Genomic DNA, 23,056 nt, shown 5'->3' on the forward strand with positions numbered 1-23,056 from the left:
AATTCACATGGTACCCTCTAATTTTACCAAAAAAAAAAAAAAAAAAAACTTTAGGTAGTTTTTGACAAAAAAATAACATGTTTCTCGCAAAATTAAAAACTTTAGGTAGTATTTATGAAAATGAGGTAAATTTTAGGTAGTTTTTGACAAAAAAACTCTTATTAAAATGTCAAAATATGGATATTAGAAAGTTAACCACGTCTAATTTTGATTTTTTTCGTTCGAATATGGATATCTAATTTAGAAATTTTGAATATAATTTCAAATCCAAACAAGCACTCAAAATTCAATATCCGATTCATGCACTACCAATCTACCATTATTTGAAACTCAAATCTTTTTAATATAATAACCTCATAAAGACGCGCAGTAAGTGGATTATACATCCGATATACTGGAAATGGTGTATTTTTCCTCAACTGTATCACTAAGTGGATTATACACAGTGGTGGCGGATGAAATTTTCGAAGTTTTTAGTTAAATTTCCAAAAAAAATTCGAATGTACCTTATAAAATTAGTCGTTCGCCCCACTAAGTTCAAATCCTAGCTCCGCCACTGATTACTGATATACTATCACATATTCTATAATTTCTGAGCATTATAATAAAGTTTTTGGAGTTATATTTTAAAAATTATGTGTTTTACTATAGAGTTTCTGAATTTATTCAGTTAAACATTAAGCTCTAAAAAATTAAAACTCAAAAACATTACATATAAGTTTAGTACTCTCCTAGTCTAATTGTTGGTTCCTCTTTCCTTTTCAATGCTAGTCGGGTGTGGTACCCTTTCCTCTTTGTTAAATTTCGTGTGATCCAAATTCAATTCTATATAGGATAGGGTATTTTGTGTAGTCCAAATTCATTTCCTTAAGGTGACCAAAAGAAAGGGAACCAACAATTAGATTAGGAGGGAGTATAAAGTTTAATAAGCTCAAGAAAAAATACACATGCTCAAAAACAAATAAAGTTTGAGGTAATAAACTCAAGAAAAAATACATATATGCTTAAAAAAAAAAAAAAAAGTAATACATCCGATGTATGTTTTTTTTCTCCAAATGTATGCACAAAAACCAATATGAGATTTCTCACTACCCATAAATAATAGTAAAAATATACTCGTACAACCAACCTCTTACACATTTGCTTGGATGAAAGAAATGAAAGGGAAGGGGCAATTTGCTTTATTTGGCTAGCGAAATGAGATTAGAGGAATTTGGAGGGGAGGGGAGGGGAGGATTGGATTAAAATCTTCGTTTCCTCCCCCATAAGGCAAACTAAAATCTCTACAACGAAGGAATGACTTGATGGGAAAATTCTCATAATCCTCCTTCCCAGTTCCCTCCACCCCCTCCCTTCCCTTCACCCCTGTTCTATACTCCACACACACCCTTAATTGTCGTAACATATTTCAAGAAAACTATAAGGCTAGTAATACCGACTGGTATGACAAGCCTAATTTTCACTTCCAAACTGCTTTTGGAGGTCTTGAAAGGATACAGTGGCAGATCCTCGCCTTTTTGCCTTTTGCTGAGACTGATGTTCTTTCCACCCCGTCATAAAAATCACCTGTCCATAACAACAACAGAGCATTAACCCTAACCCCGACATGATATGGGGTCGACTAACATGAATCATCATTCGAATCCATTTAGTCTTGAATACAGCATAAATAAAGATTAAATTAATAGGGTCAAGTAGACCAGCAATGGATTGACAACCGATTAAATCTTAACTTTGAGCAATGTGGACTGCCAAGATCAATTGTAGCCTTTTACATTCCAAAGGGATATCAATGAGGTGGGTACTGGGTAGAAGCAAATACTACATTGTACCCGTCCTCGTCAAAGTGGGTATGAGTGCAACATGTTTGGGGATGAGACACACCACTTCTATAGATGGTAGCAACTAGCAAGTAAGTAAAGCAGTATGGTTGTAGATCTTCTCCCGTTTGGAGCAGAAGAGGTTGTGGGAAACTTACCTGCAGTGGGCACTGGCGTAGCCGAGCCAGTATGGTGTAGAGGTTTTGCTAGGTGGGTGCAGATGCAGGAAGCCTATATTCACCCCCCACCCTGTACCAATCACATCCCTAATTCCAGCTAAGGTAATATCATCTGATTCACCTGTAACTGAACTCGAGAAGCCTGATACTGTCTCAAAGTTATTAGACTACAAAGCTCATCACATTGTAGTCTGCTAGTTCAATAGGGGACCGAGTTGGAGCAATAACGACATGGGAGTCAAGTCCTAGGAAATAGTTGATGAAATATTTCCAACTAGTAGCATATTAAAATTCACGTTGTAGGACCTCAAGTTCTAAATGGTTCACACGTAGCCCCTTGTCTGGTGAGGGATAGAGGGAGATCCAGGGGAGAAAAGGGGAAGAGATAAAAGTCCCTTGTTTAGATAGTAAGCTCCGTTGTTGAAGAGGAAGGAAATAAAATGATCAATTTTCACTCGTACATGCCAAATTATTTTGCTTCCAACATAAAAAAAGATACGGATGCCAAACATCATATTTCTAAACAATTTAATTCCGAGCAATGAGAGTAAACTGTTACCTGGAAAGTCGCGGGAACTGTGCCATCTTCAGCTCCAAACATCGACTGATAAACAGCAGCCGTCGCCAAAGCTGTCTCTTTATTTAATATCTGACGTAGTTAAGACATTGTCAATGCCTCATTACACATGCACAAACAATAAGAAAGACAAAATTAACAGTATCTTACGTTATTCCTCTGCAAGAGAGCATTTGTTTCACCCATTGCACGAAGATGTTCAATCAACTGCAAAGCTGGCAGATGAAAACTAATGTCAAAGAAATCATGGAAATTAAGTAACCGCAAACACAAAAACTCAGTCATCATACTCCGAAATAAAGTAACCGCAAACACAAAAACTCAGTCATCATACTCCCTGTCCCTGTCCCTGTCCCTGTCCCTGTCCCTCTCCCTCACCATGGAAATAAATTTAAACCGCCAAAAAAAAAAAAAAAACTCAGTCATCATAACTCTCCCTCTCCCAAAAAAGAAGACAGAAGAAGCAGGAGAATAACATATTCAGGTACAACATAGCACTTGCCATTTTCATACTTAACAGTATATTCATCTACATCAACGCCTGGAAGAGTGAAGCCTGCCCTTGTCAAAAGGTTTCCTGCATCTCTTACCTATATATCCAATAGACACTTAAACTTTAAGATATTAAATTAGAGTAAAAGAACACTAATGAAAGGTAGTAACTAGTGAAAAGGAAAGCGAAAAGATCACAAGGCAGAAGGTCAATGAAGAATAAAAAAAATCAAAATTTTGAAGGGTCGATGACAACAAAATCAGAATCTCAAATAGTGGTGAGTGGTGAGTGGTGAGTGGCGACTGGCGAGGTGTTGACATGCAGAGGCAGCTCAATGTTAAATGTCCTTATGACACATTCTGTAATTGAATTCAAAATAACTAAATAAAACTAAAATATAAATCACGCTGTTAAAGGCATCAAACAAATGCCTTAACAGGTACTACTGAAGGGCACATTTGGGGGTCATAGTGACCCTTCATCGTATCACAGTATGAAATCCTACTGGTTGCAGAGGATACATGCAATTTAACCGTTATCGGTGCCAATAGTGTCACTGCGGGATTTTGATGCCCAGCTGAAAATACATGGATATTTAAGTAAGAAGAAACAGCAACAAAATAAAACCTAATATAACGCAAAAAAACAGGAAATACTACCATATTTCATGCAAGGAATGTCTCCAAACCTATTGACGGGAGGGGAGAGAATCAACATTAGGCAGCAACATTAGAAACATCAGACACAATAGGAATTTGGTAAATCATCAGAGTTGCTGCGTTCCACAATTCCACAATCAAGGTCTCTCTCTCACTCTAAAGGGGATAGTGCATGGTCTGGAGATCCTCTGATTTTCTTACACCCTTTGAACAAATTTTACTCAAACACTGTGAACATGTGTTACCCTCTTAGCCAGTTTTGTTAGAAAATCCAAATTTTTGAAGAAGTTGAAGAATTCTAAGAGGATGACCTCATTCAGAGGGGCTCCAAAGTGAACTCTTGATAAAATGCAGGATTGGCAAACAAATAGGTGCATTTTTTTCCAGTTTGCAGATGTGAAAGTTATTTACAGGGACTGGCTATGTACACGCGTACTATCATTGTCCTAGGGAGAATATTTTTTGAATAAGCTGCTAACATAGTCGGAACACTCTCTTCCTATTCTTCATCATCTGCTTTCAGACTTTCAGCTAGTTTGCTATCTTAGTTTCACAAGGAAAAAGGTAGTCACTATATGTTCCTTTTATCTGACAATATTTACAAGCTACTACATTTAGATGTACTAGATGTCCAAACGACACAAATTTAACAAATGGGCTAGTCTAAAAATAAGTGGATAAGCGGTGGAGCCCACAAAATTCAAAGGATATATTTGTCGTTGTAAGCCAAAATCTATCCCAATATGGAAATATGGTAAGTTGCTTTGAATGACATGGACAGGTCAACAGGACTATGTAGTAAATCCAAGTGAATTAAGAGAGTTGTTAATTTGACTCTCTTAGAGAATGAGGGGAGGATGGCATTACAAAGATGGATCTGCTTGTCGTTTCATTGGTTCCGTTCATAGATGGACAACGAGCATGTTTGCAGGAACTACAATACTAATAATAATGCTTTGCAGGAGTTATTTGTATAGTATATACCAAGTTTCCTTTGGTGCGATATTTTGACTGTCCTGGAGTTAGCTTGTCACTTTCTCTTGTCACTTTCTTATAGTTTCAGCGACAGTCCTCTACCTTCAATCCCCGCACCAAGTTATCATATTTTCAAGATCCCAATATCAATGAATTTAGCTCGTGATACCAAAACCAACTGATAACTATAGCTAGCTGGAGAAAGAGCAAAAAAAGTACCTGTGCCAGGGGAGACAAACGTGGGCTAATGCCACCTTCACGTTCCATTTGAGCTACAGTACATGCTATCCTCAATTCTCTAGCCACAAGAAAAGATAATAAGACGAGAAATCCTCGGAGTCTCAGGCCTCAGCTACCAAAAACAGTAAAATACTTCTAGCAAAGCAACAAGTAGTATTAAAAAGGGTTCGAATACAAACTTCAACGATTCGCCACCAAGAATAGCAGCTAAAAATAGGCCATCAGGCTTCAATGCCAATCTGCACTGCCGTGGACAAACGTCTACAATGGTCAGAATGAAGAAAAAACGGATACCCATTTCATTTAGCTTCTTCTCTGATCTCATTAATCTCCAGTCAAGGGGAAAAATGCGGGAAAAGAAAACAGTTAGATGAATGTTTTAAACACTGTGAAATTACTAATTTGTGGAGAGAATGGTCACATGAGTATATTATGCAAATAAGCACATACCTGTATCATAGCACCCGGAAGATCATTTGTCCAATGCAATCCTAAGCAGCTGACAACCAGGTCCACTGAACTAAAGCGTCAAAGATAGCAAGTAATAATAAGTAAAGCGAAGTTTCAAAATTCTTCCTTACGATTAAGAAAAACCAAAAGTTGTAGTACATGATATACAAAACATATGGAAGACTTAGACCGTGCTTAATACAATTATCCAAGTATGTGAACCAAAACTAGCTGAGACACTTGGTGGCGAAAGGAACATGTGAAAGACAAAGGGAATATAGAGAAGGATCACTACACATCATTATTCGCACCTTTCTTTCACAGGCAGAAACTCTTCATCACCAATGATAAAGGATGTTTCAATATCTTGGTTGGGCATATCTTTCTCAGCATCTTTACATAACTTCACCATATCAGATGACATATCCATCATAATGAGCTTTTCGATTCCACCTGCAGCGAGGATGGAATTCATCAATGATAATGAGCATTTAATTCAAGCCCCATAGTCAATACACGTACACACAACAACCAACTGGGATGTAAACGAAGTAGCATGGCATCAGGAACAAGATTTTAGCAGCCTATATCTATTATTATCAAACAAAACCATGCAAGTGCCTATATTATATAAGAATACTTTTAGAAGGTATCAACAAAGAAAATTTGTAGTTACACCATGCATACTGCCTTATCTATTAAGAAACTTCACTCATGATTTAGTTTCAAATAAACCACCGGAAAAATTACAAATAACCACCACGTATTTGCGTATTTTTACAAATTACCACCATGTATTTGCGTTTTTACAAATAACCCCCAAACTTAACCGTATATTCCCCAATCACCACCGTATTTTACCCCGAGCATCATTTTTCTTATTTCCCGACTTATTAAGTGACGATTTACGCGAAATTCCCAAATTACCCTCAATTACTTATACCAACACTATCACCATTTTACCCAAATAACATGAGCAACTTCCTTCTCGAATTTCCTAAATTTCCCAATTTATTCCAAAACCCTAAATCCCCAAATCCTTTAATTCCCAGATCAATCGATCAATCTCCTTCAATCCCAAAACCCCTTACTTCCCCAATCTTCAAAATAATCGAATTGAACAAATTTGATTCATAATCATCTTCATCCATAGAAAAATGGTCAAGAAGTAACTTACCCAGTAGATTGTTGAACAACATAGTTAGCTATGTAAAGCCAATAAAGGTGGCCCACAATAAGTCAATGAAATGTCATAGCCACAAGAATTAAACTCCAATAGGATTTCCTCATTTGCAACATTATTACATTAATGCCTCTTCGTAAATAGCCCACTTTGACAATAGTGGCTAGTCACTTGCAGAGCCAACAGGAGCGAACCAAGATGAACACACCTTGAACTTTAAATTCATTCATTTGTAAAAACGAATCGGGGGAAGTAAGATAGAGATTGAGAAAAATTGATCGATTAATTTAGGGATTTAAGATTTAGGAATTAATTGGGGGATTTAAGGAAATCGAGAAGAAGTTGCTCATGTTATTTGGGTAAAATGGTAAAAAGGTTGGTATAGGTAAATGAGGGTAATTTGGGAATTTCGCGTAAATCGTTACATAACAAGTCGGGAAATAAACAAAATGTTGCTCGGGACAAAAATACAGTGGTGATTTGAGAATATACGGTGAAAGTTAGGGGTTATTTGTAAAAATGCAAATACATGGTGGTAATTTGTAAAAATACGCAAATATATGGTGGTTATTTGTAATTTTTCCTAAACCAAAAGATAATCTCGACAACAATTCTATAGATTAATGAAATGTAAGAATACTTTTAATAGGTAACAATGAAAAATAGGCGATGCTAGATAATCCCGATTGCCTTATTTATCGAAATCTTCACCTATGATTTAGTTTCAAACTAATTAATAAATAATCTTGAGGACAATTCTAGAGATTGGTGAATCTATGGCAATAGTAATAAAACACCACTACTATCCCTGAGCCCTTACAAGCAAAGTCATTAAAACAGGCTGTAATCAACCCCGCTCAAGTTAAACTTGACCGAAACAAAGAACTAAAATCCATCTTTACATCCAACCATAAAGAGATTATTAACAAAAAGAAGTCTTTCTTACACTTCATAGAGGGAGTATAATATAAAGATGGAAGTCCCCGAATATAGCTAGGAGACAATTCTTTTATCGTATGTCTCATAGATCTCACCCTACTCTGCGAATGTAATTACTCCTATCAAGCATGAAAAACAACAGGGATCACCGCTTCACCGTCTCCACAAGGAAATATAAGATATCCAATTTACATGAAGATGGATAAATAATTCCAAGGGTCGTTAAATCACGCCAAAAGTATTAAGATTCGGTTCTTTGTTTCTATGTTAAATTGTGGCGGATATGAGGAGTAATATAATCTCCTATCTACTAAGAGAATAAGAATTCTCAAAATGTTTCCCCTCCAAAATGCTCTAACTTAAACATGGAAACAAATTACATTTGCTTTCATTAAACTAATCTTTCATATAAAAAATAATAATATTTTCATCAACCTCTAATCTTTTCATCATTAAAATATAAAACTATTAACTATACATGACCATAAACTGTTATTATTGACTTCGTGACGGAAAAATTCAATAAAATTATTTCAAATGAGGCAATTAAATTATTTTCATTAAATATACACATTTCACTAATTACTCAATTCTCTTGATTAATTTTGAGATTAATCTTTTTTTAAAATCAAAATACTACAATTCAATGAGATGAAATAGGAAAATTAATGAGATATTAATCTAAAATCTATAAGTAATACAATAAAAATGTAAAAAGTCTATATATATCGCGCATTCATTGCGCAGATCTCGGGATTTAGACTAGTTCCTTACAACTACTTATGTAGTTGAGGCTCTGCAAACATAAAATCCATGAAAGCATTTATCGATTGCCATAAGGACCATTCGTTTCTACAAATGCCGCCAAACAAAGAAAAGGAAGGTTGAGGTGAAAATGTTGACAAGAAGATGTAAACAGAGCAACCCGTGATTCAAGGTTGAAGCAATCCTCCCCATACCCCAAAATGAAATTGTATTTAATGACTAATGCTTCACAATAAAAAAAAAAAAAAAAAAAAAAAAAAAAAAAAAACAAGTCACTACATTATAACTTCCAACTTAAGTTATTTTTTTTTTTTTTGAAAAGAAGCAAAAATGTCCCACTTGAAAGAAACATGACACGATAATACAAATTTTACACTCTTACCCCTTTCACGAAGTAAATGCCTTATCGCCTTCGAGAGACCCTCCAAGACACAGAGCTGTGGGAAAGTCCTTTTTGCAATCCTACCGATAACATCAAGAACTATCAAATCATATATAATGAGAACTTGAAGGGGACAAAATTAGGTGTTGTATCATCCTCTTTTTACAAAAGGAAAATAATGTACCAATAAAAGAGGAAAACCCGTAGACCGAAGATAAGATAAATTTGTAGCACCGCTAAGTGAAAACTGTCCAACTTTGTTATCAAAATGTGACAATATATCCCTAAAAGCCTCCTTTTTGCCAGTCTAGAGGCTAAGTAAATGATTCACCTAAAGTAATTGGTAGTATGAGGCAATTTGAAGAAGACACAATCACACAATAGTCACGAGATAGCAAAGCTTATAACATCGTGGAAGAGGCGTACCAATAGGAAACCTTGTTTAAGAGTCAGATAACTCCAATTTTCATCACATAATCTACATATAGCTTTAGAAAAACCTAAGAAACTCACCTCAAGTCGATCCAAAAGATTTTCAAATGACAGTTAACAAAGGAATCATCTGAACGAGTCAACCAAGCAGCTCGATCACGCTGTGCAATAATAGTTAATTTCATAATCAAAGACCTGATTGTTGAAAGAACATCACAATGATTACATATAATCCATCAAGAACCAATTAGTGCATACAAAAAATACGATTTTTCCCTACATCGAGTTCTTTCAATCACACACAACCAATATATAATCACCATAACCATGCCAGGTTGCTCAAAACACTTTGATACGACGACGACCGAGAAGTCTTTCCTAGAACAATTAGGGTCTGACAACATGACTCGTCACTCACACGTAAATACAAAAGAAAACAAAAAACAAAAACACGAAAAACCAAATGACTTCCTTACAAAGCATACTTGTATTAAGGATACGAAAGCAGGAAGCAATAGTAACTAGCTCACTAAAGGGGTAATAGCTATGGCTCTCATGTGGCCCTAATACATTGTCCTCGTATCACGGTAGTAATTTCCCCACCACCCCTACAACCTCCCTTTACCATTCCTAATATTTGTGTTCTTTGTTTTGAAGTTCATTAACCCGTAACAATTGCCCTCAATCCAAACGAACCATCAAACCCTATGTAATGTTTGGAAACGTGGAATGATTTTAAATGCGGAAATTAAATTTTTTATATGCAATTCCAGATCCAATTTCATAAACTTGTACGAAGATCACGCGGAATTCAGTTCCAGATTTCAATCTCGTCAAAGATGTTTGGCCATGGAATTGGAATTGGGCATGTCGTCCAGTTCGGGTGAAATATGTATTTTTTTGAGAAAATAAAAATAGTGAGCATCAATATTAAAATAAAATATGAAATAATGTTAGTCAAATTTTTTTAGTTAAAATCCTAAATAAAAATGAACTACTCCATCCGTCCCGGTCATTTGTTCACCTATTTCATTTTAAGGTGTCTCGGTCAATCATTTTCCTTTCTATTTTAGGAATGCCTTTAAGCTCAATTTAGTTCAATTATCATCTAATAATTGCCCCCTCCTCTTTCAGTGGTCTTTGTGGCCCAGAACCAAAGGTAAACCAATTGACCGCGACAGAGGGATTATTTGACAAGTCTAAGATTAGAGATTGGATAGTGATGGAACTTAATAATACTCTGGGGTAGGAATTTGAGAGACTCAAATTTTAAACGGGTTGGAATTAGAATTGAGACCATTTCCAATTCCAAATTCTAAAATTTCCCAACCTCTTGAAATGTCTCAATCACGGGATTCAATTTAAATTCTAGTTTCCCAAACATGCCATTATACTAAAGAAATCATTTGTTACGGTTAGGTGATGAAATTACATAAAATGTTGAAAAAATGGGTTGATCAGAAGTTAATCGTCCAACAAAGAATATAAGAGCAATTTAATTGATTTCACTAATAAAATAAGAAATTTATAAAGCAGTATAAGTTGTTCAATAGAGAATTGATGGACCTGTGCACGTTTAAGATCACGATCAAAAATCTTGAGTTTGGAATTACCAACAGCATCAGCAGCAGCAGCAGCATTATGTGTGCAATATGAGCGAGCAGTGAATCTAATCCAAGTAGATAATGAGGCAGTACGACGAAACGCACAGAATAACATGATTGTTGGTTGCGAAAACCCTAATTAATCAAAAACAAGTTGAAATTAAGAATCTAAACTAGTCTCAAATTTGAATTAGAAATGGATACAGGGAATTACGAAATTAAAAATCTAAACTTACGGCAAATCTGGACTGATGGAACCGGAGGATAGCCGTTGTAGCACTGCTGTTGGGGATTTGGGGAAAATGGGGAATAAAAAAAAGAGATGAAAGCAAGGGGATATGTTAAAGTTTTGGTTCGAGGTCGGTAAAGGTCCGTCTATAATGAGACCGATTGCTTTTGTAAAGTTTGGATCCTTGTTGTTTACTTTACTGGGTAAATATGGGTCATATTTGGCGTTCAAAATGATGTGAGGTGCGCTGAGCTATTTGAATCGGTTAGTCAAATTTCGCGGCCTACACTGAAGTCATGCATTTATGGGTTCTGATTTCTGAATGTATGAAGGGAGTTCTGACGTCTGAATGCATACAGGTCAAATACTCCGCAAGTTTTACTAGATTTGTCAGAATGTGCCGCCAAAATGGTAAACCTCACTATTTTCTTTCCTTTCAGAGCAAGTAGGAATGACAATGGGTCGGGTTCAGTAAGACTCGGACCCAGACCCGTCCCTCACACCTTGGACCCGGACCCGACCCAGATCCTATAGGGTCTAAAATTAATGGATCCATACCCAGACCCATTGGGTCTGAGTCGTGTCCGGGTCTACCCGCGGGTCCGACAGTAAAATGGAGACATCAACACACTTTTAATCTTCCCATTTGATTTGATTTGATTTGTATAACACACTTATGCCCAATTTTAGCATTCAACAGATTACTGTGCATACTACTCCATTAATAACAATAAGGTAGCATTCAACCCATCATTTTGCAAACTATTAATAACAGTAAGGACGCAATGCGTAATACAAACAGGAAACTATTAATTTTCTCACAAATTGAAATTAGTACATCAATCGAAATCAACAAACAAACCTTAAAAAAGAGGGATGAATCAGTAAAGACGCAACACCGTCCTTGTCCTCGCTGGTCGTCGGTTGCCGGTCGCCGATGCTTTGGCCGAAGTATAGGATTTGTTTATTAGGGTCAGGTTTTGTGTAGGTAGAAGTTGGAAAGATAGAGAGAGTCAAAGAGGTAAAGTTGTTGTTGCTGCTACTCGCCGTTGGCCGTCGTCGTCCTCGCCGGTCTCAGGTAAGGGGTATGTAACAAACTTTGAATTTGTTATGCCACGTCACTCAACTAATTTCCAGCAAAGTCAAAGTTAGTTGAAGAAGTCAATGATTAGAGAGTTAGTTACTATAAATAAAGCAATTGTAACTAATTCATATTCATCCATTCATTTTTACAAATTCTGTTACAACAAACTTCATCATCTTTCTACAATTCTCTGTAATTTTCTACAATTCATTGAATAGTTTACATTTGTAATCTTTGACAATTGTAATCTTTCATTGATAATAAAAGAAGCCATTAATTCAACATCCGAGCTTTGTTCTTCATCAATTCGAAGCTCATGTGATTGAATTGCTGATTCGTAACTCTCTTTCCGGATTCTTGATCCCTGAAGATCGTTACAATTGGTATCAGAGACAGTTCATCCTGCCCTCTGTTTATCTTCCGCCATTGTCGCCATTAAAGAACAAGATTAAAGCTGGCAAAATTAACAATTGTTCAACTACAAGCACAAATGGAGGAACGAATGAAGTTGATTGAGGATTCCATGGGTATGATGAGGGAACAAAATCAGAGGATTGAGCAGCTTCTTCAGGATTTTCAGACTAATGCAATTAACAATAGAATCAATGAGGAACCTGGAAATCGTGAAGGTATACATCCAAACCCTAGAAATTTCAATTTTAACCCTAAGATTGAATTTCCCCAATTTGATGGTAGAAATGCTAGGAATTGGATTAAGAAATGCAATAGATATTTTGATCTGTGTAAAGTACCAAATAACCGGAAAAAGCGGACCTAGCTTCCTTGTATGTGATTGGGAAGGCTGAACCTTGGGTTCAATCTTATATGTCAATTAGAGCAAATGTGGATTGGAATGATTTTGCCATGGATTTGTGTATTCGATTTAAAGAAGCTATTGATAGTAATGTGGTTGAAGAATTCAATAAATTGTCACAAACTGGTTCTTTAGAGGATTATCTAGATTCATTTGAACATCTTAAAGGTTTAATGCTACAAAGAAATAGATTGTTACCTGATCAGTACTTCTTAGACAGTTTTGTTGGAGGACTAAAGCCTGCTGTTAAACCCTTTGTTAAAGCCTTTAAACCTGAGACATTATCTGAAGCAGTGGAGTATGCAAGGTTGCAGGAAGAAACCATTTCTGCAACAAAGATTAACAAACCCTTGCTTGATAAACCACCTCAAACCAGACCTAATTACACAAATTATCAGACCCAGTACAGGCCAGGACCATCACCATACCAGAAAAATGACACTAAGACTAACCCTACAGGCCAAAACTACCAAAAAATAATACCAATATGACTCCCTATAGACCTAACTACAGAAACAGACCCCCTCTGCCTGTAGATGTGGAGGAAAGAAGGAGGAAGAACCTTTGTTTTTATTGTGATGAACAGTACACTGCAGGACATGTGTGTAAAGGGAAGTTGTACAAAATTCAGGTGGTTCCAATTGAGGAAAGTGATGGTACTGAGGGAGAAAGTGAGGAGATGGAAGAGGAGTGTGAAATTAATCCAGTACATAGCAGTAGGGAGGAAGGAGTGGAAGAGCAACCCTTGATTTCTCTTAATGCTATGGCTGGTCATAACTCATTTCAGACCATGAGGGTGACAGGGAAAGTGAGGACTCAAAGTGTGCATATATTAATTGACTCTGGAAGCACCCACAATTTTTTGGATGAAGCAGTGGCTAGGAAACTTGGATGTAGGATATCTAGTACTTATCCCTTGGAAGTGTCTGTGGCAAATGGTGATAAAATTGTAACCACTAAAATCTGTAAAAAGTTTAACTGGCAGTTGCATGGTGTGGAGTTTGCAGCTGATGTGATGATAGTACCTTTAGGAGGATGTGAAAATGGTGTTGGGAATACAATGGTTAGCCTCTTTAGGTCCTGTTAGTTGGGATTTTAAGGAATTAAGGATGGATTTTGTTTATAAAGAAAAGAAAGTGGTGCTGAGGGGAATAAAAGGAGGGAATTGTTATTGGTTAAATGGAGAAAAATTGAAGAAAGGGTGCATGAATGGACAGATGTTTGCTTTGCAAATACAATCTGTAGGGGACAAGCACCTTGGTGTGAGTAAAGAGAGGAATGCTAGTGAGGTAACAGAGGTGTTGGAGGAATTCCAGGATGTCTTTGCTGAACCAACCACCTTACCCCCTCACAGAACACATGACCATCAGATTCATTTGATACCTGGCACAACCCCCATAAATGTCAGGCCTTATAGATACCCAGTGATACAGAAGGATGCCATTGAACAAATCACCAAGGAAATGTTGGAGAGTGGGGTGGTACAAAGACACAGTCGAGCCCATTTTCTTCACCTGTGGTATTAGTCAAGAAAAAAGATGGTACTTGGAGACTATGTGTAGACTATAGAGAACTTAATAAACAAACAGTCAAGGATAAATTCCCCATTCCTGTCATTGATGAACTGCTTGATGAATTACATGGTTCTTCAACTTTTTCTAAAATTGATTTAAGGGCTGGTTATTGGCAAATCAGAATGAGCACTCAAGACATTGCCAAAACTGCTTTTAGAACACATGAAGGGCATTATGAATTTTTGGTAATGCCATTTGGACTAACAAATGCCCCCTCAACCTTCCAAAGTCTGATGAATTCCATTTTTAGTCCATATTTGAGGAAATTTATCCTGGTGTTTTTTGATGACATTCTCATTTATAGCCCTGACCTAGCATCACATAAGAAACATTTGAGGCTTGCATTACAAATTTTGAGACATCACCAATTATTTGCTAAAAAGAGCAAATGTACTTTTTGGGGTACAAAGTGGATTATCTAGGGCATATAATTTTCGAAAAGGAGTGGCCACTGACCCCTCCAAAGTTCAGGCCATGATGAGTTGGCCCTTACCAAAAACCATAAAAGAATTGAGAGGTTTTTTAGGTCTGACTGGATATTATAGGAAATTTATTAAGGGATATGGAATTATCAGCAAACCATTGACCAACTTGCTTAAGAAAAATGGTTTTATGTGGAATGAGGGAGCCACTACAGCTTTTAGAGAGTTACAGACAGCCATGAGTCAGGCACCTGTTCTGGCATTGCCTGATTTTTAGGAAGTTTTTGAAGTGGAGACAGATGCTTGTGATAAGGGAATTGGTGCTGTGTTGTCTCAAAAGGGTCACCCAATTGCATTCTTAAGCAAGTCCTTATCTGAGAAGCATTTGGGGTTGTCTACATATGAGAAAGAATTACTAGCAGTGATTTTAGCTGTGGAAAAATGGAGGCCTTACCTTATTGGCAGACACTTTATAATAAGAACAGACCATTTTAGCTTGAAGTACTTATTGGAACAAAAGATAACTACTGCATTCCAAAGCAAGTGTTTACCAAAGTTACTAGGGCTGGACTATGAAGTGGTATACAGGAAAGGGAAAGAAAACACTGTGGCAGACTCCCTTTCTAGAATCACTGGGGGAGAATTACTGGCTTTAACTGTCTCACGAGATCGGGCGGACTTATTACGAAAGTCTATGATTGGCGAGAACAGGAATGCCAAGAACGATCCAATCACTCACGAGATCGGCCTAATTCTCCCAAGTTCGAGATGGGAAGGTGATCGAGTTGAGCGAAAAGGAAATTAGTAGTGGGACCTAATGAAGAGCCGAGAAAGGAGATCCTGTCATCATGCATGAATCTTCTATAGGAGGACATTCTCGGTGCTCATGTGACTTACAAGAGAATTTCAAAGAATTTTTTCCGAAGAATCTTAAGAAAGATGTGAGAAATTTGGTAAGGCAATGTGGAACATGTCGAAAGAATAAGCCTCTCTTAAGGGCTCCAAAGGTTATTACAACATTTGCCAATTCTGCAGAATTTGGTTGGATATTTCTATGGATTTTGTTGAGGGATTACCAAAATCTCAAGGGAATGACACTATTCTGGTAGTGGTGGATAGGCTTAGCAAGTATGCTCATTTCCTGCTTCTGAGCCATCCTTTTGGTGCTAAAACTGTGGCCAAGATTTACTTTGAGCAGTGTTTAAAATACATGGGACTCCTAAAACTATAGTCAAGATGAGACAAAATCTTTCTAAGCAATTTTTGGAAAGAGTCGTTCAAATGCCAAAGCAAGTAGAACTGTGTATGTCCACTGCTTATCACCCACAGTCAGACGGTCAAACTGAGGCAGTGAACAAATGTGTGGAAACATATTTGAGGTGCATGACTGGAGAATATCCAAAACAGTGGGCTCAATGGATTCCCTTAGCTCAATGGTGGTACAATAGTAATTTCCATTCATCTATTGGGACTACTCCATATGAAGTGGTGTTTGGACAGCCCCCTCATTTGCATGTGCCCTACATTACTGGAGATAGTGTGGTAGCTGCAGTTGACAGGAGCTTACAAGCCAGGGAAGAGTGTATCAAAATGCTCAAGTTCCATTTACAGAGAGCACAAGTTAGAATGAAGAACCAAAGTGACCAAAGACAGTCGAGGTGCGGCTAGCGAAAGGAGGAGTTGGTCTATGTTAAATTGCGGCCTTACAGACAGCAATCATGGTTTACGTAAATCTGCAACAAACTTGCACCTAAGTACTTTGGACCTTTCAAAATCACAGCAAAAGTTGGAGAAGTGGCCTATAAATTGGAGCTACCTACTCATGCTAAAATCCATCCTGTGTTTCATGTTTCACAACTGAGAAGACATCATGGACCTGATCCTGTAGCAGTAACCCTTCCTATGGTGGATGACAATTTACTGACTCTCTCAAACTGTGTGATCTTGGAAAGAAAGATGTCCAGGAAAGGGATGGGATATGAAGTACACTTGCTAGTACAGTGGTCTAATGGTACTAAGGAGGATGCTACTTGGGAAGAATTTGATGCTTTTGTTAAGAAATTCCCTGATTTCAATTTGAACCAAACTTGAGGTCAAGTTTTATTGAAGGAGGAAGGATTATAACAAACTTTGAGTTTGTTATGCCACGCCACTCAACTAATTTCCAGCAAAGTCAAAGTTATTTGAAGAAGTCAATGATTAGAGAGTTAGTTACTATAAATAAAGCAATTGTAACTAATTCATATTCATCCATTCATTTTTACAAATTCTGTTACAACAAACTTCATCATCTTTCTACAATTCTCTGTAATTTTCTACAATTCATTGAATAGTTTATAATTTGTAATCTTTGACAATTGTAATCTTTCATTGATAATAAAAGAAGCCATTAATTCAACATCCGAGCTTTGTTCTTCATCAATTCGAAGCTCCTGTGATTGAATTGCTGATTCGTAACTCTCTTTCCGGATTCTTGATCCCTGAAGATCGTTACAGGGTAGATGTGACTAGGTGTGTAATTAGGGTTAGACCCTTTGAGAGTTTGAGGTGAGTTTAGGCTTTAGGGTTGAAAGTTGAAACAAGAATTGAGAATGAAATGAAATAATATTCACATAGAACGGGTGATAGCTTAGTTGAATGTTTGTTGGATTTTTTTTTTTTTTTTAAATTGTACGGGTCTAGGGTCGGGTCCGGGTCCCATAAATTAGACCCAGACCCGACCCAAAACATTTGACTAAGATCTATAACCGTTCGGGTCTCAAAAATCCAGATCCAGACCCGACCCATTAGGCTCCAACCCGAAGGGTCTGGGTTGGGTCCCCAACCCACTACCATCCCTAGGAGCAGGGATCCTCTCCATTTCCTACTCTCCATTTCTTGTCCATTTCTTCTCACAATTCTATATTATATTTCCACATTTATACAATATTATTAAAAGTCTAGCCTAAAAATGCCATGTAGACAATGCCACATGGGATGAAAAAAAGCCACGTACACAATAACAATGTGACTTGGCAAACTAATATGACATGGATTATCAATTTACTATTATATCACTTATTTCCTTTAAAAATCTATCAATATTCCAATAACTTTAAACTTAGTAATTAACTAAAAAAAAGTACAATAAAAAAATATGCACTAACTATAAGTTAATAATTTTAAGATATTTCATATGGAGTATTATTATATGTATTTGAAATTAAAAAAACTGAATGCATAAGAAATTAAGAACGAAGAAGAATAAATGAAGTTGAAAAAAAAATGCATTGACACTAATTCACTACTTTTTTTTAAAGGCACTAATTCACTATTGTTGTTTCTATAACTTTGTTGTATATAAAAGATGTTTTACTGACCTAATTAATCGACAAATGAGTATTAAAGATCATATAAAATATTTTCTTAGGAAAATATAAAATATATGGAAAAGAAAATATTTATTTAATTTAAATAATTTTCATAAAAATTCTGTAAATACTTAAGTGAAATTAAACACTAATAATAGAAATTTAAAAGGGTAGTAATACCGTGTATTTAGTTCATGAAATTATTTCACGTAAAGGGTAGGGTTTTGGAAAATATAAAATATATGAAAAAGAAAATATTAATTTAATTTAAATAATTTACAAACAAATTCTATAAATACTTACGTAAATTAAACACTAATAATAGATTTTTAAAAGGGTAGTAATACCATGTATTTAGTTCATGAAATTATTTACCTAAAAGATAAGGTTTTGTCAAAAAAAAAAAAAACAAATTGCATTGTTAAGCAATATAATTAGTAAGTAAAACTAAAATAATTATATTTATAATTGTGTGTTTATGATGAATTTAAATAAGACCTTCTCCATTCCATTTTTATTGTTTAATTATCCTTTAAAATTTATTTCAAATTAATTGTTTTTTTTTTTGAAATTTAGTATTGTAAATGACTTAACTATTAGTATCTATACAATATAATAAAAAGGCAAGATGAGTAGTTTATTATTTGACGTATGCCATGTCAAGCAATTTTAAGTTCCACATTTTATGTTATTTTCCTTTGCATTTTATTAGGAATAGTAAGAGACTATGAGTTGATATGTATAAATTATGACACAATGAATTATCATAATTAAGTTTATTAGTAAAATTATGATACAATGAATTTGCATAATTAACTGTATTAGTGGTGACTTTTCAGTTGCTCAATGAGTTTGTATAAATACCTCCTCATAGAGAAATAAGAGAACCAAGTAACTACAAAATCAATATTGTAACTCTCTAAAGTCAAAACACATTTTAAATCACTCATCCTTAATTCTCCATGGGTCAGACAAACATTCCATCCTCCCCTATTTTATTGTACTTTGAAAATCAATGGTTCAATTTCATATAAATTTTGGATCTCAAAGGCGCTACATTGCAACTAAAGTTTAAACTTTTTAGTTTATTTGCATGTTGATTTCTTCTGATTGTTCATAGTTTTCGTACCATAAAGCTACAAAATTTAAAAAATATATATATATTTAAATTCTGCGTAAAATAAAAAAGTTCAACTTCATAGTTATGAAGTCAAATAACCAACTGTGGTTCCTTCCTTGCTAATCTCTAAATCACGTGATTAGTATTTGTAATCTGCTTATAAGGTGATTAATTTGCTTACATGTATTTTTTTTGTTGAAATGCAGGTAGTACATATAGAATATGTAATTGAACAAGCCAATATGGAAGATGTTGTGCATTCATTAAGTATTTTGATTTACATTGCTAAGACAAATTCGTCCTATTTCAAGATTTAGACAGATTTGCAGTATGTGATTAGTCACAACAATTGTTTGGTTTGAAACGTGATGTAGAATATTCGATTGTTATCCTATAAAATAATTAAATACAAAAACCCGTCCCCAATACGCTTAAGCCAGCCACTTCGGATGGGGATGTCGCGTCGGGAATTGTGTGTGCATGTGTGTGTAATATACAATATATATGTATATGTTTAGAAGTGATGTCTTGTGTGTGGAGAGGATAGCATATGTGTGATATGTAATTGTTCTCGTAAATGTGTGAGAGTATATGAACAGAAAAGTAGAATGTAATGCAAGTATACATAAGGTTATGTGGTGACTGGTGACATGTACGTGATAATTTATTTACAGGTTTTAATTGTTGATAAAATTGTATGAACATGTTGTGTAGTAGAATTTGATATGCACATGTATGAGTAGAATATCGTTGTTCTTATGATTAGATATGTGAATTGAAGTACGTAATGGCAGAATCGAATCATATGTTGTTTGAAATGTAGTAGAATAGAAATTGTAATGTTTGATTGCGGTAATTGTGTTATATGCAAGGTAATGTTAATCGATAGTAATAATATTGAAATAATTAGTGACGAGTTCTAAGTATACCTTAGAAATTGTGTTTTGTGTTGTCTGTTATTCTTCATCAGTTACTGACCTTGTGTGGTGTTGTTTGTCTTTCTTTCTTGTTATGTGTCTATCGTGATCCATTATGGTGAGCAGTCAGTTTTAGCAGGTGTTGATATGTGAAGCTTAGCTGGGTGCGTTGGACGGACGAGTCTATCACTGAGTCTTGGCATGGATAGTATCACCGTAGTTGTTATTCCTCAATTGTATCTTTCTTTTATGCTATGTTTAAAGTATGTAAACAATTGTAATAGTTCTTTTATTGCCGTTATGATATACTTTTCCTCAGGAAACCGAGATGGTAATGCCCGTATCTGTTAGGGAAGGTCTTGTTAAGGCTCCTTGGTAGATGGAGGTGTTACATGGTCACATTTCATTTGAGTGATTAAATCATGCAAGATGTTCAACAAAATCATAACACACATACAATCATGCAACATTTCGCTTCACGTTTCCCCACTCATAACCACCCACATAGTGACCAACCAAAATAGTAGGATCTAGTTTTGAAATGATGGATCCTTCTCACCCAAAACCGACCTCCTATTGTACTCATATCGGGTTCATTTTATTAGACACTCCTAGATTCATTTTGGTTCATTGGTTTAGGTTCCAAAATAGTCGTTCTGATACCACTTTGTAACACCCCCCTCTTATCCAGCAAAGGTAAATGAGAGATGTTACCATCTCGGTTTCCCGAGGAGGTAAATCGGAGATACAATCAAGAAACATTTATTATAAATAACAAGTTTAGTTATTACAAACCATAACTAATGAATAAATGAAATACAACTCGTCTATGACTATGTCATCCATGCTACACTACTTGACTCCGAGTTCAAGGCGCGACCCAAATCCCGATCACGTCAATAAGTAAACCTGTACTTAACCTGCTCCCCATATGATCGGAAATATCATATGAATGGACACAGGACACCCCGGAAATAGGTGACAATTACACATACACACAAACGTTAGTTTCAATAAATAAAGTGTGACACGACACAAGTGTGTGAATATGCAACATGAATATGATATGAATGAGACGCTATCAAACAACCACCACCACGGTACCGGGACACGCCCAGACATACTGACAACCACACTGGTACTGGGACACCCCAGACATACTAACAACCACAAATAGGTACCGGGATACGTGCAGACGTACCGGGTCTGAAAGCCAACCGGATCCCCTGCCAGAAGTCGTGTCTCAACCACACGTGTCCCTTCAAACTCAAGTCATTAATGTGCACATCCCTCTTGGAGTGGGAAGCTCCAAGAGGCGACCCAAGCGAAAGACGGTCTCCCAACCGCCTTTCGTCTCCTTGACAATAACTAAACCATCACAACCGTCATATTATCCAATATACATGACAAATACAATAATACAAGATACCACACAATATGCTAATTACCGACTCATCAAGTTGTCTTAAACAATATCATGTTATATTGCAATCCAACCAACATACTTATCTCCTTAATGATGCTATTATCCACTAAACATGTTATAATGCAATTACTCTAATTATAAGACACTAACTACAACATTAACCACAACTGTAAAGACCACATTATTGAAACCGAGTAGGATTAACTTACCTTTTAGCATTCTTCGTAAGCAAATCCGAAACCACCAAGTATCCATATCATAAAACCGTCTCATCCTACATAATTCCATAACAACTATCACAAAACATCCTACAACAACTAATATTACTAATTAACCCTTCATTATTACCCATTAATTACTCCTAATACTAATCTTCCTACATACTAAGACAATAAAACTCTCTAAAGTTTTCCCTCCAAAAGGTATCAAGCTAAATAAGGAAACAAAAATACTTCTTTCTTTAAATCACTTCATCAAAATATAAACTTTTAATCAAATAATAGTATTTTCTTTAAAATCTAAATTATAGTATTTTAATTAATATAAGATAAATTCACTATAATTGATACATTTTTATAAAACAAACCATTAAACTGATATAATTAGCTTCATCACAAAAAAAAAAAATAACAAGAAAATCACTAACATTATTTGAGAAAAAAATATTATTTTTAACCACTAGTTTTATGTTAAAAAAAATAAAAATTATTAAACATATTTTATAACTTTTCTAAATTCTCTTAATTAGTTTATAGTTCATTTTTTTCTCATATCGAGATACGATGTGGTATATGACAAATTAATAATGTATCAATTTAAAATATTTAAATAATAAATAAAAACAAAACCTCTATATATACTGCAAATGTGCGGGATCTACACTATTAAATACCAATAGTATAATAGTTAAATTATCTAAAATCTCTATCTAAAAAACCGCGCATTTACGCGCAATCTATACTAGTTAAAACACTAATTAACAATACCCATTAAAAACCCCAAATTCTAGGGCTTTAGTCTTAAAACGAATTATCCAAATTAAAGGGAAAAAGGTGGTATAATACTTACCAAGTGACAAGGAACAAGAATATGTGAATGAATCTTCCAAAATCTTCACACATAGTTGTAGATATAGGATTTAGAGAAGGAGGGATTGTAGAGAGAGGTATGAGGGTTTTAGAGAGAAGGAAATAGGGTTTGGAAATGGGAGAAATAAAAAAAATAGGGTATATATATGTCAAGGCCCATCAATAGAAAATACCACGCATGAAAACTCAGCGGTTCCCGCAGCACTCGGCCAAGTGTTCGGTTCACTCGATCGAACGAAGCTCCACTCGGTAGAGTGACCTATGATCAGGAGTTTTTAATAAATTGCAGACTCACTCGGTCCCTCACTCGGTCGAGTACTCGGCCACTCGACCG

At 35.6% G+C, this 23,056-nt stretch overlaps 1 protein-coding gene and 1 pseudogene across 1 annotated transcript; one reads left to right on the top strand and one right to left on the bottom strand.

Moving 5' to 3' along the window:
* Positions 1 to 1,016: 1,016 nt before the first annotated feature.
* On the bottom strand, positions 1,017 to 11,057 carry LOC141657510 (putative methyltransferase At1g22800, mitochondrial; annotated as a pseudogene).
* Positions 11,058 to 13,312: 2,255 nt separating this feature from the next.
* Positions 13,313 to 16,912, top strand: LOC141655514 (uncharacterized). The gene is made up of 6 exons (XM_074462591.1): positions 13,313 to 13,907; positions 14,071 to 14,344; positions 14,500 to 14,584; positions 15,099 to 15,597; positions 16,020 to 16,460; positions 16,602 to 16,912. Exons 1-6 carry the CDS (start codon positions 13,313 to 13,315, stop codon positions 16,910 to 16,912), a joined length of 2,205 nt encoding a protein of 734 aa, XP_074318692.1.
* Positions 16,913 to 23,056: the final 6,144 nt, after the last annotated feature.

The sequence above is a fragment of the Silene latifolia genome, chromosome 5 (assembly GCF_048544455.1).
Source record: "Silene latifolia isolate original U9 population chromosome 5, ASM4854445v1, whole genome shotgun sequence".
In the NCBI taxonomy this organism is placed as follows: domain Eukaryota; kingdom Viridiplantae; phylum Streptophyta; class Magnoliopsida; order Caryophyllales; family Caryophyllaceae; genus Silene; species Silene latifolia.

What these genes read in the sequence shown, in the direction of transcription:
- LOC141655514 (XM_074462591.1), top strand. Translation starts at nt 13,313, where the DNA reads ATGACTCCCTATAGACCTAACTACAGAAACAGACCCCCTCTGCCTGTA. An exon ending in GGTTAGCCTCTTTAGGTCCT is followed by an intron (nt 13,908 to 14,070) that starts GTTAGTTGGGAT and finishes TACAATCTGTAG; the next exon opens with GGGACAAGCACCTTGGTGTG. An exon ending in GCCCATTTTCTTCACCTGTG is followed by an intron (nt 14,345 to 14,499) that starts GTATTAGTCAAG and finishes AATTGATTTAAG; the next exon opens with GGCTGGTTATTGGCAAATCA.